Source organism: Leptonotus elevatus, chromosome 19 (assembly GCF_054856555.1).
Source record: "Leptonotus elevatus isolate MCC_2025b chromosome 19, RoL_Lele_1.0, whole genome shotgun sequence".
Lineage (NCBI taxonomy): Eukaryota > Metazoa > Chordata > Actinopteri > Syngnathiformes > Syngnathidae > Leptonotus > Leptonotus elevatus.
In genome coordinates, this window is record NC_141257.1 from 15,239,671 (window position 1) to 15,254,440 (window position 14,770).

A 14,770-nucleotide genomic window follows, 5' to 3' on the forward strand; every position below is an offset into this window, starting at 1 on the left:
GCGGGTTGCAGTCCCCTCGAGTGCTGCAGCTATCGAATACTTTGGTATTCAAATATCCTATGGAAAATTCTATTGAATAATCAGGTATTTGGATAAAAATTATATTTTCGCGTGGTGAAAAAACAATTATGAGTAAAGAATTATACATTAATAATATATTTCCACTTACTAATGATCGACCAACTTTCATTTCTAGATAATCAACTTTTTTTTAACTTAAATTTAAATTGTGCTTAACAGAATATTATTTTCCTTTCTAGAAAGTTGGGGAGATTTTAGAAAAATCCCTCCCAATTAATTTTGGAATTACCTTACGTTAAATATTAGGCAACCTCCCTCTCTACCCACTCTTAAAACACATCTTTGTTCTTTGGCGTTTGACACGGCATGAGAATCATCATTGTTTCAATGTTTTACGGTGCCTGCTGTATTTTGTCGTTAATTTATCTATTTTATTTACTTACCTCTTTGTGTTATTTTATTGATTTATTCATTTACCCACTTAAGATAATTAGTAATTTATTTGGTGTTATTATTGTTTTACCCGTCTTTATTTCATGACTGATTTTTACTCCATGTACAGCACTTTGTATGAAATGAAATTTCGAGTTGAGTAATTTTTGGTCTGTGAGACAAAGTGATGTCAGAACCACAGTGATTTTGCCAACCGTCAACTGCACAATTGAGTAAGCTCGGTTTATTAAACTGATCTCTAGGGACGGCAACTGTGTCCGGCTGTCAGCATCAAAGTGTGCAAATCATCCCGTCGATTAGACTGCCATCGAAAAGTAGTCCGATAGCTACAGTCGCTAGTACCGTTAGCAAGCTAACACTGTAGACCCCCGAAACACTGGCAACAGGCATTGTGCAATACAGTCAGTAATTAATTATTCTTTTAGTGCCCTTAATTGGCGATCAAACGTGATTTCTGTACAAAGTTGTTTTGTTGACTTTGCTCGCAATAGTTAATGCCGGCAATAAGAACGGCAGGCAACGGCAACGTTCCGAAGGACGAGTCAAGTCATCCATTGCGCCGCGATGAAAAACTTCAAAATAAAAGTGTTTATTGGTATTGCGCTCCACATATTACTTTGCATGGGAAGGTTGGCCTTCTCTCCGTATTGGCGGTGTTTTGCCAGACGTGTCCAATATTCCCCACATGTAAACTGTTTAATTTGCTGGATTTGTCATTGTGCTGGTGGCTCTTACGCTGGAAATCCGGCACCGTGCCGGAGTACTTTTAAGCCCTGAATACAAATAACGGTATGGGACCAGTAAAAACTGTGTGTTTGTGAACATAACTCGCTCAAAGTAAACTAGTGGTAGAATGGTTTATGAAATCTGTCTTCAAACCGTTTGTTTCAGCTGTTGCAGTTTGGTTAGCATGTGGGTTCACATAGCCATATAAATTGTGTCTTTTTGATATTCTTTGCTAAATGTGAGCCTAACTGATTTTACATTGTTTCTGTAACAATGAAATTACAGTTTTCTGTATTGTATTATGTGTGGCAGTTTGATTGTTTCTCATCAAGTGAAAAAAATGAACTAACAATTTACATTGTGAAGCTGTAGCCTCACCTTATTGCTATACAAGTACCTACTGTATGTTATTTCTCATTTTAGTTTGATTAATCTTTTTCAGACACATATTTGTAATAATAATTATGATTTACTGACACACTTCTGGGAGAACAGATTAAACAACATGTTCATTATTGCGTGTGTGAGTTTTAGTGGCAGCGCACTGTGATACGCTCTAAATATTTTTATGACATTTTAGCTTAACGAGAGCACGCGCAGTACACCACTACAAATTAAACAACACTAAACATTTTGTCAATGCTGGTGAGCACCACCCTTAAGCCATTATGTATTCATGCTTACCAAGTTGGAGGCTCCTCGTACGGTCTCTGGGTTGAGCATGACAATCTCAGTGGTCACATGACCTTCTACAGCTTCTGTCATTTGCTCCACTGTGCAGTTGATGGATGGATCGTTGATTTTGAACCAGTTGTCTGCGTACCAACCGATGAGGAACCACACGTATTTCTTCCCATACAGCTTCTCCTTGTATACCTGCAGGGGGATTCAAACATGACACATGAGCAGCTACTCTCAGACATAACTTGATTAATATTAATATTTTATTTATATATATATATGTATATGTATATATATATATATATATATATGTATATATATATGTATATGTATATATATATGTATATATATATGTATATGTATATATATATATGTATATGTATATATATATGTATATATATATGTATATGTATATGTATATATATATGTATATATATATGTATATATATATGTATATGTATATGTATATATATATATATATATATATATATATGTATATGTATATATATATATATATGTATATATATATATATATATATATGTATATATATATATATATATATATATGTATATGTATATATATATGTATATATATATATATATATATATGTATATATATGTATATATATATGTATATATATATGTATATGTATATATGTATATATATATATATTGCTTAATTATTTTTTGTGTTGTTTATGTGAATTTACTCCGTTGTGTAGAAAAGGCTGAGTTTACTGGAGTAAACGGAGTAAATTCACATAAACAACACAAAAAATAATTAAGCAATATATATATATATATATATATATATATAAAGGCTGAGTTTACTGGATGGATGTGATTGACCCTTGAGACGCGCTCACAGAATAGAAAGAGAACATTTATATTCAAAGAAGATAATTTAATGTTAGTGCTCCTCATACTGGGTCACTTGGACCTCGGAGGAGTTTTGAGATAATGAGAGTTTGTGCGTAAGAGGAGATTTTTTTGTGCTATGTAGTTCTTTTTTTTATTGCTCCAAATGTCAAGCGCTGATAAGGTACTTTAATATATCATTTCAGAACACCATCAAATTTTATGGAGGTTTTAAACATAAAAAGATTGCTCAATATTCTTATGTTGGGCTTACTTCTTGGTCTCCCAAATCTCCTATATCTATTTATAGGCTATCCTATATCTCCTATAAATACCATACAAAAATATACTTGAAAATCAAGTTTATCTCTCTCGCTTTCACACTCTCTCAGATTACTATAGTTTAAGATTTGAAATAGAACTGTGGGTGTCTTATTTTAGAGAGGGACGGACGGGCATTATTTGATTGTTGATAATTATACCTACTGAGTGGGATTTATTGTTGATAAATCACATATTGAAGCATTTGAGGCAAAATGGAGTCCATTGCTGGTTTAAAACAGCAGAGATGCTGTTGATTCAGTTGATGCAATGTAAAATTTGCACAGTAAAAAAAAGGCTGTTTTCTTAACCCACTCTTTGGATAGCTGCAGGTTTTGAGCAGATTGAATTTCACGGTTACACCAGGTTGAGTTAATTAATTGATTGGATTTGGGTGAGCTGAAGATCCGAAGCTGGTTGCCACTTTTGAGTTTTGTGAAATGACATGTAAGTCTATTTAATGCCGTATTCTTTAGCAACAACATATCATGCAAGTGACTCTAAAAGGGAAAAGATGCTTCTTCTTAGAAAATGTTGCTAAAAATAAAAATTTAATTAGTTTGTAGGGGCAGTTTTGACTTCTTGTTGGATCCAAATCTTGACCCAATGAGTTGGATGAACTCTTTAGCCTAATGCGCTAGGCAGAGGTGGCAAATCCAGGTCCAGAAAGTAAATATCCTGCCATAGTTTGGCTTTAGCCCCTGGTGCTAGCTAGCTAGCGCCCTGGCAGGTAAATGAGCATCATGGACGCTAGCTAGGGAGCTAGTTCGCTAGCTAGCACCTGAGGCTAAAGCCAAGCTGTGGCGGGGGTTTTACTCTCTGGGCCTAGATTTGCCACCTCTGGTGCTCGGTATAAATAACCCAACATTGTCTTGGTCAACTTTTGGACCCAGCATTGGGTTAGTTATTTCAACCAGTTTGGGTTACTTTTGACCCAGCAGTTTAAAGATTGTGCTGTTGACTAATGAACCATAATTAAAAAAGTCCAAAAATAAATTAGCATGCTAATAAAATAAACAGCATTGTATTGTGAGGCTTCACAAAGCCATTCGAAACACAGAATGAACTTTTAAAACATTTATTTTCTTTTTAAATGGCAATCTGACATTCTCAATAAATATCAGATAAATCATTCATCTATTCAGTACAACAAAAACGAAAGTAACAAAAGAATAAATTACCTCACAAAAGACCTTCCTGGCTTCAGTTTCATAGAAAAGGCCAACAATGATTCGGGCATCTTGGCGCTTGAGAGAGAGAGAGAAAGAAAAGACAGTCACCCACGCGGCTGGACATCAAAAGACGTAACATGCTTCACAGTGTGGATGCGGTGAACGTAGAAGCCACCAACACAGCAGTAGGCCTTTCCTCTACTGGTGATAATAGTGCTGTTGCCATGGTATTCGTTCCAATAACTAATTAATCCTGCACATTAAATCTAGGCCAGCGTCTGTGGCAAGGTCATTCTTAAGGGTGTATGTGTGTGTGTGTGCACATCCAAGAATGACAGCAAGTAAGGCCGACAGGTGGTGAAATGAAGGAGAGCAGGGACACTGCAGGAAGGACATCAATTTAGTTGAGTAGTCTTTTTTTCCAAAAAAAACTGCACAATATACAAATGAAAATTGCAGCAACCAACTGCTGATCGCAACTACAAAATAAGCACCACATTGTTGTTCAATTTTGCATTTTAGTCAACAAAGGAATGACCTTGCAGTGATATGCTTTAGTCTCACTTTCTTAGAAGTGGAATTTCACAATAACTGGGCTACCAAATGACTTATGGAAGACAGCTTTGTGGATTCTTATACAGTATATTCACAAACAAGGTGCTACTGAATGTCAAAAGCAACCAACACTTGGAGAGAAGAAATATCAGGTTGTACACAATAATAGTGAATTCCTTTCTAAAACAATAAATATCATCTCTGTCACACTACACCTAAATAACCAGTAAATATGCTGTGTATCTGAATGTCACAGTGCCAGTAGAACACACATCTCCACCAGTGCTGAACAAGGAGTAATAAATAAATAAATAAATAAACTACAACAACAATGCTATTTAAAATAATGGAACATTTAGTATTTCTGCATATGAGTACAGCACTTTTTCTTTCTCACAGTCATAGGCGATGAGAGCATGCAAGAGATGGCAGCTTCCACCTTCACCAAATGCCTTACTTATTAATACCTATCAATACTAAATTCAAAATGATCAAAATTCATTATACAAAATTATGCTCACAAGGTTAAGCGAAAATGATCAACTAGGTTACTATTGTATGTTTTTGCTGAAAATAAAAAAACGACAATGCTATGTAAAATTAACTTTCAAAGTCATGTGATAGTCTAACATCGACTGGGGCTAATGTTTTTTTTTTTTTTACTGGTATGTCAGGCGATTACAATTTCGTAACACGATTAATCGCAAATTTTATATCTGTTCTAAATGTACAATGGAATATTTTTTCTCTAAGTTTTCATACTCTTGTTAACATAAAAGTGGAAACAATCTTAAACTAATAAAAATATGACTGCATCCTTTAGTCATTGATATAGTAATTTCATAATAATTCATAAAATTGAGTTAAAATGATTAGATTGATTGGATTTGGGTGAGCTGAAGATCCGAAGCTGGTTGCCACTTTTGAGTTTTGTGAAATGACATGTAAGTCTATTTAATGCCGTATTCTTTAGCAACAACATATCATGCAAGTGACTCTAAAAGGGAAAAGATGCTTCTTCTTAGAAAATGTTGCTAAAAATAAAAATTGAATTAGTTTGTAGGGGCAGTTTTGACTTCTTGTTCATCATTTAGTCATCTCTAAATGACTGGTTAGGCACGGTGGCTGACTGGTTAGCACGTCCGCCTCCCAGTGCAAAGGTTGTGAGATCAAGTCCGGGCTTCGGCCTTCCTGGGTGGAGTTTGCATGTTCTCCCCGTGCTTGCGTGGGTTTTCTCCGGGTACTCCGGTTTCCTCCCACATTCCAAAAACATGCATGGCAGGTGAATTGGACACTCCAAATTGTCCATAGGTGTGATTGTGAGTATGGTTGTTCGTCTCTGTGTGCCCTGCGATTGGCTGGCAACCAGTTCAGGGTGTACCCCGCCTACTGCCCGAAGCCAGCTGGGATAGGCTCCAGCAACCCCCGCGACCCTTGTGAGGACAAGCGGTACAGAAAATGGATGGATGGATGGAGAGTTAAAATGAAAAAGATGTACTGTACTGCATTGATTTGTGTTGATGTAATTTCTCTGCCACTAGATGGCATAACTGCATTTGTAAGAAGTTGGTGACAGCTCAGTGCATTTTTCTTTTCATATTAATAGCTAATCTAATCTTTAACATGAAGTAACTTGTGAAATTCTACACATTATTAAAATTGTAAAATACAATTATATGCATTATTATTAAATTTATTACTGCAAAATTTTGTCTGCTGCGTTGCGACTGGAATTCCCCCAGTACAGGCTTTCCAAGTAAGGGGCAGTCATTAATCGCACGTAAAAAAAAAAAGTGGCTTTAAAGGAACTTTTAATTAGCTCAAAATTAACACACTTGTTTTGACACCCCTATTTTTTCTCATCACTTTCAGGATCATATTAGGAATCATTTACATGTCAAGCTTCATTGAAAGTAGTCTGATATCAAAACTACAAACACTCCATCGACTGATTACTGTGAGCAACAGCCTAGAAATAATCTGTACCGCTGAAAGTTAATCATGAAGCAATTACTCCTATAACTAAATAAAGTGCAATTTCGGAAGGAATTGCGTGGGAATGCTGAACGCTCAATGCTGATAGCTGAATGCTAAGATTTGAATGCATGCGGAATACTTATGAAATAAATTGAAAGACAAATTACGTGAAAATGACAAATTATTAAGTTGTTGACTGATAAATTAATAAAAAGAAAACTTGAACTGCAATCTGTCTAGGGTGGGATTCGAACCATCGCCCCACACACATAAAGATGATCTTAATCGTAATATGTGGGAATTATTGCATGGCAAAAAAGTGTGGAGAATAAAAAGTGCCTGAAATAATAATAAAGGTTAGAAATAACATAAGCATTCCCACAATAACTGAAAAGTGAAAAACAACAGTTTCCCATTTTGCTGCTACAACAAGTTCCACTCCTTCAAGGTATACAATATTTGCAAGATTATGTGAGGATTTTGTGAGCAAGACCCACTCTTTGCTGAAGTTCATTCCAAAGTTGCTGACAGGGTTAAGGTTCAGGCGCTGAGTAGGCCAGTACACCAAACCCACTTGCTTTTTGCAATGGGGCACAGCCAGCTGGAATACAAAATTAAATTCCCCAAACCGCTGTTAAAATGATAATGAACTATAACGACATGCATTATTAATGCCTATGAAACAAAGTGATTCGACATTATGCTGTCGTGTTTATTGCTTAAAAAAAAGACATCCACTTATAAAAAGAGTGCATCACGTTCATCAGCCATAGCCAACATTTGCTTTCAGCACACATAACGGGGAGCTTAAGCTAGCAACAAAACACACTCACCCCCACAAGCCGCAACAAGGGTGCAGATTCACTGATCTAAAGCTCGCGTTCTCATCACTGCCACGATGATGCAAGCAGAGTGAGACAGGCTGCACATGCAGTAACACATTATTTTGGGACTCAGGGAGAGGTGCGGTACAGCTCTTAGTGTGTCTGTGTTAGAAAATCCTCACAAACGTGCATGTATGGTTGGTTGTTGGCAAAAGTGGCAGCAGGTCAAGCTGTCTTCCATAAGTCATTTGTCAAAAGCATAAACCTAATCATTCACAGATCTCAGAAATTTCACATAAACGTTAACTCGTCTGATTGTTTATGTTCTGGACAGATGACTCCAAGAAATCACAAAATGCACAAATGATTACTTGATCGGCATTTTTGTATTATGAGTTCGGTAATTATCTATCTTCTAGTGCTTCAGAAAAGTAAGTGGACTTTGATGTTATAAACATCAACAATTAATCCAGTTATTGTATGTATTATGATTACTGTACGACGGCGTATTAGGACCACGTATAAATATATATTTTTTTTTAGAGGATGGGGAAAATATTCAGAGAAAATAAAAAACTCACCACTTTATAAAGTCACAAATTTGCGCAAAAAAAACCTTGTCAATTTGCGACGTTATAAAGTGTCAAATTTGCGAGTTTATAAAGTGGCATACCATGAGGATCAAGCATTTAGTTAATTTATTAAAATATATATTACTTATATACTTATACATTTATGTTTCCAGAAGTATTTACACATTCATACATTTTGGTATTTTCTTGAGTTGATGTGTTGAATCTGCTGCTCTTCGTCATTCACTTGCATTTACCTAAAGTATGCTAGCTTCTGATTGGTTAGTGTTTAGTCAGCTGATAGGGGATCAGGAAGTGTTGTCGCTCTAGCTGTCGTGTATGATGAGAAAAGTTTAAATTAAGAATGAATCTGTCATCCTGCCTTTTCATTTTATAAACAGCGTCCCATTAACCACCAACAAATCCTCACATTAGACTATAGCTACACTATGTGTATTTCTCGTAAGTTTCGGAGTTTTTTTTCTCGCAAATTTGCCACTTTACAAAGTGGCAAATTTGCGAGTTATTTTCTCTGAATATTGCCCCCACCCTCTAAAAAATATTTATTTATACGTAGCCCTAATACGCTGTTGTATTACTGTGCTAAAATTTTGTGTAACTTCTGGAAATGCTTCACTGCTATTTTGATCCAAAATGCAAAAGGAAAAAAAGAACAATTGAAGGCTAAAATCCAGTTCAATATAGCATAGCAATGCCTAGGTACAATACAAACAATAGCTCCTGGTGGTTGTGGACAGTTTGTGATTGGATACTTACTTGCCTGTTGACATGCAAAATACCAGTGAGAATTTTTACTGCTCAAGTGTTGTTGTTTTTTCTTTTGCACACAATGAGAAAAAGCACGATGATGATCAGAACTGGAAATTATTGCAGCGTAGAAAAGTGGGACACATGCCTGCTGTGGCTTAGTGCCATACTGTCTTGGTAACATTGGTAACAAGTCGACAACATTAATAAAAGAACAAAGGAATGCACACCGCAAAGTGTCTCTTGGCTCTTTTTAAGGGTATCAAATTGTACAATTTATATTAAAAGCCTGACCACCATAACATGCAGAAGTTGTCTTATTTATCAATCAAGTAAAGAATGTTAAAGTATGATGCACAATGTTGACTCACTTTCAGCAAGCAATTTAGTTTAGTCTTACTATGCAAAGATTTCATTTCTTCAATGTTTTATTTACTTTTTTGAATTCTTTATTTACTTATGAAAAAATATTTTTTATCACCAAAAAGCTGACCGGTTGACCTCGTCATATTAATTTAAAACCAAATGTTTTCATTATACAGCCGATAACTGTAAACTGGCCTTAATGTCTTTGGAGGGGAATGTATATAGTATAATTGAAATTAAAGGAAATTAAAACAAACTGGAAATCGACCAGCGTCACAGGATGGATTATGGTTGTCTTTAAATGTCTGCAATTTACCCACAGCATGTGGCAAATTGGGACCACTAAAAGAACTCAGTGTGCTTTACGTAGGAGGAATTGTGAATTTGAGGCACCTTGAGATTTTTGACAGCCACAGCAGGGTCAGTGAGAAAACTCTGACGAACGCTGATTTCAATCCCAGCCTCCTTCACCCTCTCTTCCAGATCATCCAGGGTCTGTCAAAAACAGAAAGCAATTCAGTTCAGGTCAGAAAAAGAGACGTGAAGAAGAGACGACACCTCCTTCAAATAAAAGCATCACGGTGAGATGAGGCGCTTGTTTACAAAGATAGCAGTGGCTGGGGATGATATAAACACACAAATGAGGGCAGGTGAGATAGAGGTGGGGACAAATAAATGAGGACATAATAGAAATAGGGGAGACAAAAGAGTGGTGAGTAAATAGGAAATAAGGAAAGAGGAGCAATTAAAGTCACCCTGCAACTGTAAACATTAAAAAAGTGGCCTATTTTTATAAAAGAATTTATTGCCGTCACACATGTTTTTTATTGCATGGTTTACAGGCAGTTGGGCAGTCTGTAGGTAAAACTGTAATCTTTATATTCTCGTTTACAGAAGCATTTAGCACAGCAAAAGGATTTATAATAGTTCGTAGTCTCCAATGAACTCCACATTTTGCTCTTTGAATCAAACCCATTAGGAAGGTAGCTTCTATCATGCACCATTAAAACCTTGAATGCTTGACTCTTTCCGCTTCTACACAATTAGAAGCGAACACAAATAGACAGTTAACACATATGAAGCTTCATCTCAAGCAAGTTTTACTCACTGATGTAAAAACCTCTGTTGTCTGCTGAATGGTGGCAATCTTGGTCCATTTCCACTTCTGGAAGAGCTGGACTCGAGTGGGGTTGTGCAGCGTAGCAGACGGATGAGTGCGAAAGAAAGTAGGAAAGCGCTGGCGATTGGACAGAGCTGGAGAACTGGACCCGTAGGACAACTGAGAGGGAAGGAGAATGTTCTGAATAAATAACTACATACTGTAGGCATGATATTTTGTCTTCTGTTTCAGTTAGACAATTCAATTATTTGGAAAGTGGATTAGAAGAAGAAATCAGTCATGTCGGGAAATTTCAACAGTCACCTACCAAATATTAATGCTGGGCTAGCCAAGAAGTTCCATGTCAAATAGCTTATTTACTATGTAGCATTAATTTCGTCAACGAAAACTAGACTCATATATTTCCGTCAACACACATTTTTCGCCGGACTAAAACTAGACCAGACTAGACTAAAAACATTCATTAATAAACAATAAGTGGGACTATATTAGTATGCATTTTCGACAACTAATGAAAACAAGAAGAAAATGTACTTCACTTAATAACAACTGGACTAAAATCTATGGACATTTTAGTTCATAAACAAAGATGAGACAAAAATTATATGATTTTGTAAAATCCTGTCTGTGTTAATCTGTCATTGTCATGTGATACAATGTGACACCCTCTCCCTATCAAATCTGCAGCTAGCAAGTGCAACATGTACAAACACATGGGACAGACAGGAAGTGGATTCACCGTGAAAGGTTAAAAAAAAGAAGTAAATAGTTAAAACATATTAACATTAATCCAACGGCCATAGCGTGCCACGGGTAATGTTAATCGGACCGCTAACTAATGCTGGCTAACTTACTAGGTCATAGCATGAAGACAGTCACTTGTTGATATACTGTAATTGTGTATAAAGTTGTTTTTCATCCAACACATAAGAGAAAATTTGATGTGAAATAGTTCATAATCAACATAATCTGCTGACAAAAAATATACACGGGTAAAATGATTGTCTGACTAAAACTAGACTAAAATGTTGACAGTTTTTGTTGACTAAAACTCGACAAATAAAATTGTGTTTTCTTGGACTAAAATAAAAACTAAAGTGCTCGATTTGTAGTCGACTAAAAATGGACTAAATAAAAACAGGATGAGGTTGACTAACTAAAAAAAACTAACAAGTGTGATTGAAACTGGACTAAAACTGAGACAAAATTTTAAAATGCCTGATAAGATTAACACTATTGCTATTGCTAAAATCATAATTTTCGGACTCTGATCAGAACAAATCCAATAATATTGTGTGTGTCACTTGAATTGGGAATTCAGAGAGTTCCTTTGAGCGATACAAGTGATAGAGAATACGCATGTGTTAGCCAGCTAATGATAATATTAATTAAACTGTTAATCACTACGGTCAATGAAACCCATTTCGGCAGTGTATCAATGCCTCTGGCATTGATACACTGCCGGCCTCTCCCTCACTCCATCACGCACTTCAACAAATGCAGGGCATTAGCCATCTCTAGCCCAAGAGAGCTTGCTAGCTAGCTTAGCTAGAAGAAGAAGCTAGTAACGAGGATTTGTAATTTACAAGTTAATAGGTACAATAACCGATCTGAATCGAAGTAAGCCATTTTTAACAAAAACTAAAAACTGTCCCAAATTTGAAGTGGCATCAACCTGCGTACCTAGTAAGTAGTTTGGCGGACGCCGTATCTAACTACGTATTGGGTGGTTCAATAGTTTTTAAGTAAGTGGATGTCAGGGTTTGTAAAAAGCTTTGGCCAACGAATAGATTGAATAAACCGCTATATGGGTGCACTCCATTTACCATTTTGATCAAATTGGATTTTTCATTTGTAGGACTGTGATTATTATTATTTTTTTTTTTTTTTAAGTGCAACGACTCAATTCCATTTGAAAGTCATTTGTAACGGTCAACATGAACAGCACATCAGGATTTCAAGCCATATTATTTTCTACTGTCTACCTGTGTATTTCAAAAATAATTCAAAGTGGTTACAAATGTAAACCAATGTATTTGTCGGAACAGTTCAGGATCAATAATTTTGCAATAATGTTTTTTATTGTTACCTTAAAGATAAACAGAATTATTGACAATTACGAGCTTATGTCACAAGTCAACAAGGCGGTCTAATGCTGCATTCGAGGACAAGGGGAAGGTGGGAAGTCGGACTTTTCCGACTTCAAAACAGGAAGTGTGCATCAGAGCGCCTCTTTGAACTTGGAGATCCGAGTTGCAAAGTCGGGATAAAAAATGACCCCGACTTTACCGACCGGCTTAAAATTGATTTCACTCGACAATAGAGACACATGCTGCATTCGAGGAAGGTGGGAAGTCGGACTTTTACGATTTCATGCCAGGAAATATGCACGGGAACAAAAACTAAACTGAGTTATGTGTGTCAGTGTCCTGAACTAAAAAATCTGAGTTACGAAGCTGAAAAAATGGGACCCCGACTTCACCGACTGGTTTATATCTGACATCACTTAGCAATGGTGAACCTTGTAGAGACAAAGACCGTGATTGGCAAAACATAATTTACACAATTATAAACATATTAATCTATTTATTAATTTTAACATAAATTTTGTTATTCAAAAAAAGTAACTTTACATAACTCAACATGATTTCGACTGACTGTGTTAACCATAACTACAAACAATTTATAGGAATCAGCCATCTTTGTTGTTTACATTCGCTTCAAACGCTTTGAGGTCAGAACTGGGAGATTCCAAGTGGGATATGTCCGACTTCCCACCTTCCTTGAATGCAGCAACAGACCGTGAATGGCAAAACATAATTTAAACAATTAAAAAACAAATGTATCTCTTTATTTATTCTGACTAGGGATGGGCGAGTACCGATCGGGTCAGGTCACATTTGATGGTATCGGTACTAGCGAGGGATATCGATACTGGTATCAGCCCCCGCTCTTGTGGCCATTTTTCGGTGAGGAACTATCAGAAAGACTGCGGGGAACGAAAGTTTTGTTCCGTCTCGTTTGTTTCCTGTGTGTCTCCTTATGAGGTAACACTTGTTCATTTCATTACTTCCGGCAGCATCATTTCGGTGTGCGATACTGAGAATAATGAAGTACTCTTGTTGTAAGTAATATCACCTATACCTGTGGTTCAATGTGTGTTATATATGTTTGTATCTTCGCTGTATTTAACAGCCTTGTTTACGTTTGCCGCGCGCTTAATTGCCTCGTTAACGTCGTCGACTTTTATGAGCAAATTGTACAAATGCAATTGCCATTAATTTCATCCAATTTTAAGGAAATTTGCTGTAGTTGGGATATATGTTTTAAAAAAAATGATCTGTCATTGTTTTTTGGGAAATTTTATGTATCCTATGTACTGGTACAGGCTCCAGCACCCTCGCGACCCTTGTGAGAAATATGCGGTTAGGAAAATGGATGGATGGATGGATGGATGGAAGAACTAATGGTATTGGCACTTGGTATCGGTATCGGTGAGTACTCAAGATTTGAGTATCAGTATCGGTCTAAAAAAAGTGGTATCAAACATCCCTAGTTATAAAATTAATTATTTGAAATTCATAACTTCACATAACCCAGCGTGATTTGGACTGACTGCATTAACCAGAATACCAAACAATTTATCGTTATCAGCCATCTTTGTTGTTTACATTGTTGTTATGCTAGTCACAGGCAAAAGCAATACAAATATGTCGTTTGTTTTTAACAAAAAGGCAGAAATGCCCGGATGTACGGAATTCTCAATAAAGGCAAACAATCTTAATCTGTACTACTTCTCTGACTTGGAAATGTAGATCAACTGATAAATAAATAATAAACAGTGTCTGCTAATAGATAAATAACACCCATTGCAGTATTGGAAATGTTGAATAGGTGTGTTGAAATAGTAGAACTCTCTTTGCCAAGTTTGAACCCCCTGGCCAGCCAGTTGTAGTAGCCTCTCAGTGTGAGTTTACACATTCTCTCTATGCTTTGTTGGTTTGCAATGGATTTCGTGGCTTCCTCCCACCGGTTGATAGCATGAAGAATAGTTGGAGTCGCTAAGCTAACCACAGGTGTGAATACTAGTGTGAATTGTGTTTTAGTGCTGTGAATAAATAGTACATTCAAGTTAGCCAGCTTTCTTAGCTAAAATTCAAGATAGGATCAGCCTCCTTCAAGCCCTGTATGGTATCTCAGTCATTATGGCGGACAATGGTGAAGGAATATGGGTCACTGTCTTACGGGAAGCAAGTGGAGGAACGCTATCATATAAATAGCCGACTGCATGAAAAATGGAAGATTGCGCGCCTTTTACCAGCATTGCCCGAAGAACACAATGACATAATTGCTATA

At 36.4% G+C, this 14,770-nt stretch overlaps 1 protein-coding gene across 1 annotated transcript in view; it reads right to left on the bottom strand.

Moving 5' to 3' along the window:
- Positions 1 to 14,770, bottom strand: part of gabbr1b (gamma-aminobutyric acid (GABA) B receptor, 1b) — a 299,674-nt gene that overhangs the window by 87,633 nt on the left and 197,271 nt on the right. The window contains exons 9-12 of the mRNA XM_086062376.1: positions 10,403 to 10,573; positions 9,688 to 9,789; positions 4,242 to 4,307; positions 1,885 to 2,076 (exon numbers count right to left, since the gene is read on the bottom strand). Of these exons, the coding sequence (XP_085918502.1) occupies positions 1,885 to 2,076; positions 4,242 to 4,307; positions 9,688 to 9,789; positions 10,403 to 10,573 (531 nt within the window). The remainder of the gene's footprint in view (positions 1 to 1,884; positions 2,077 to 4,241; positions 4,308 to 9,687; positions 9,790 to 10,402; positions 10,574 to 14,770) is intronic.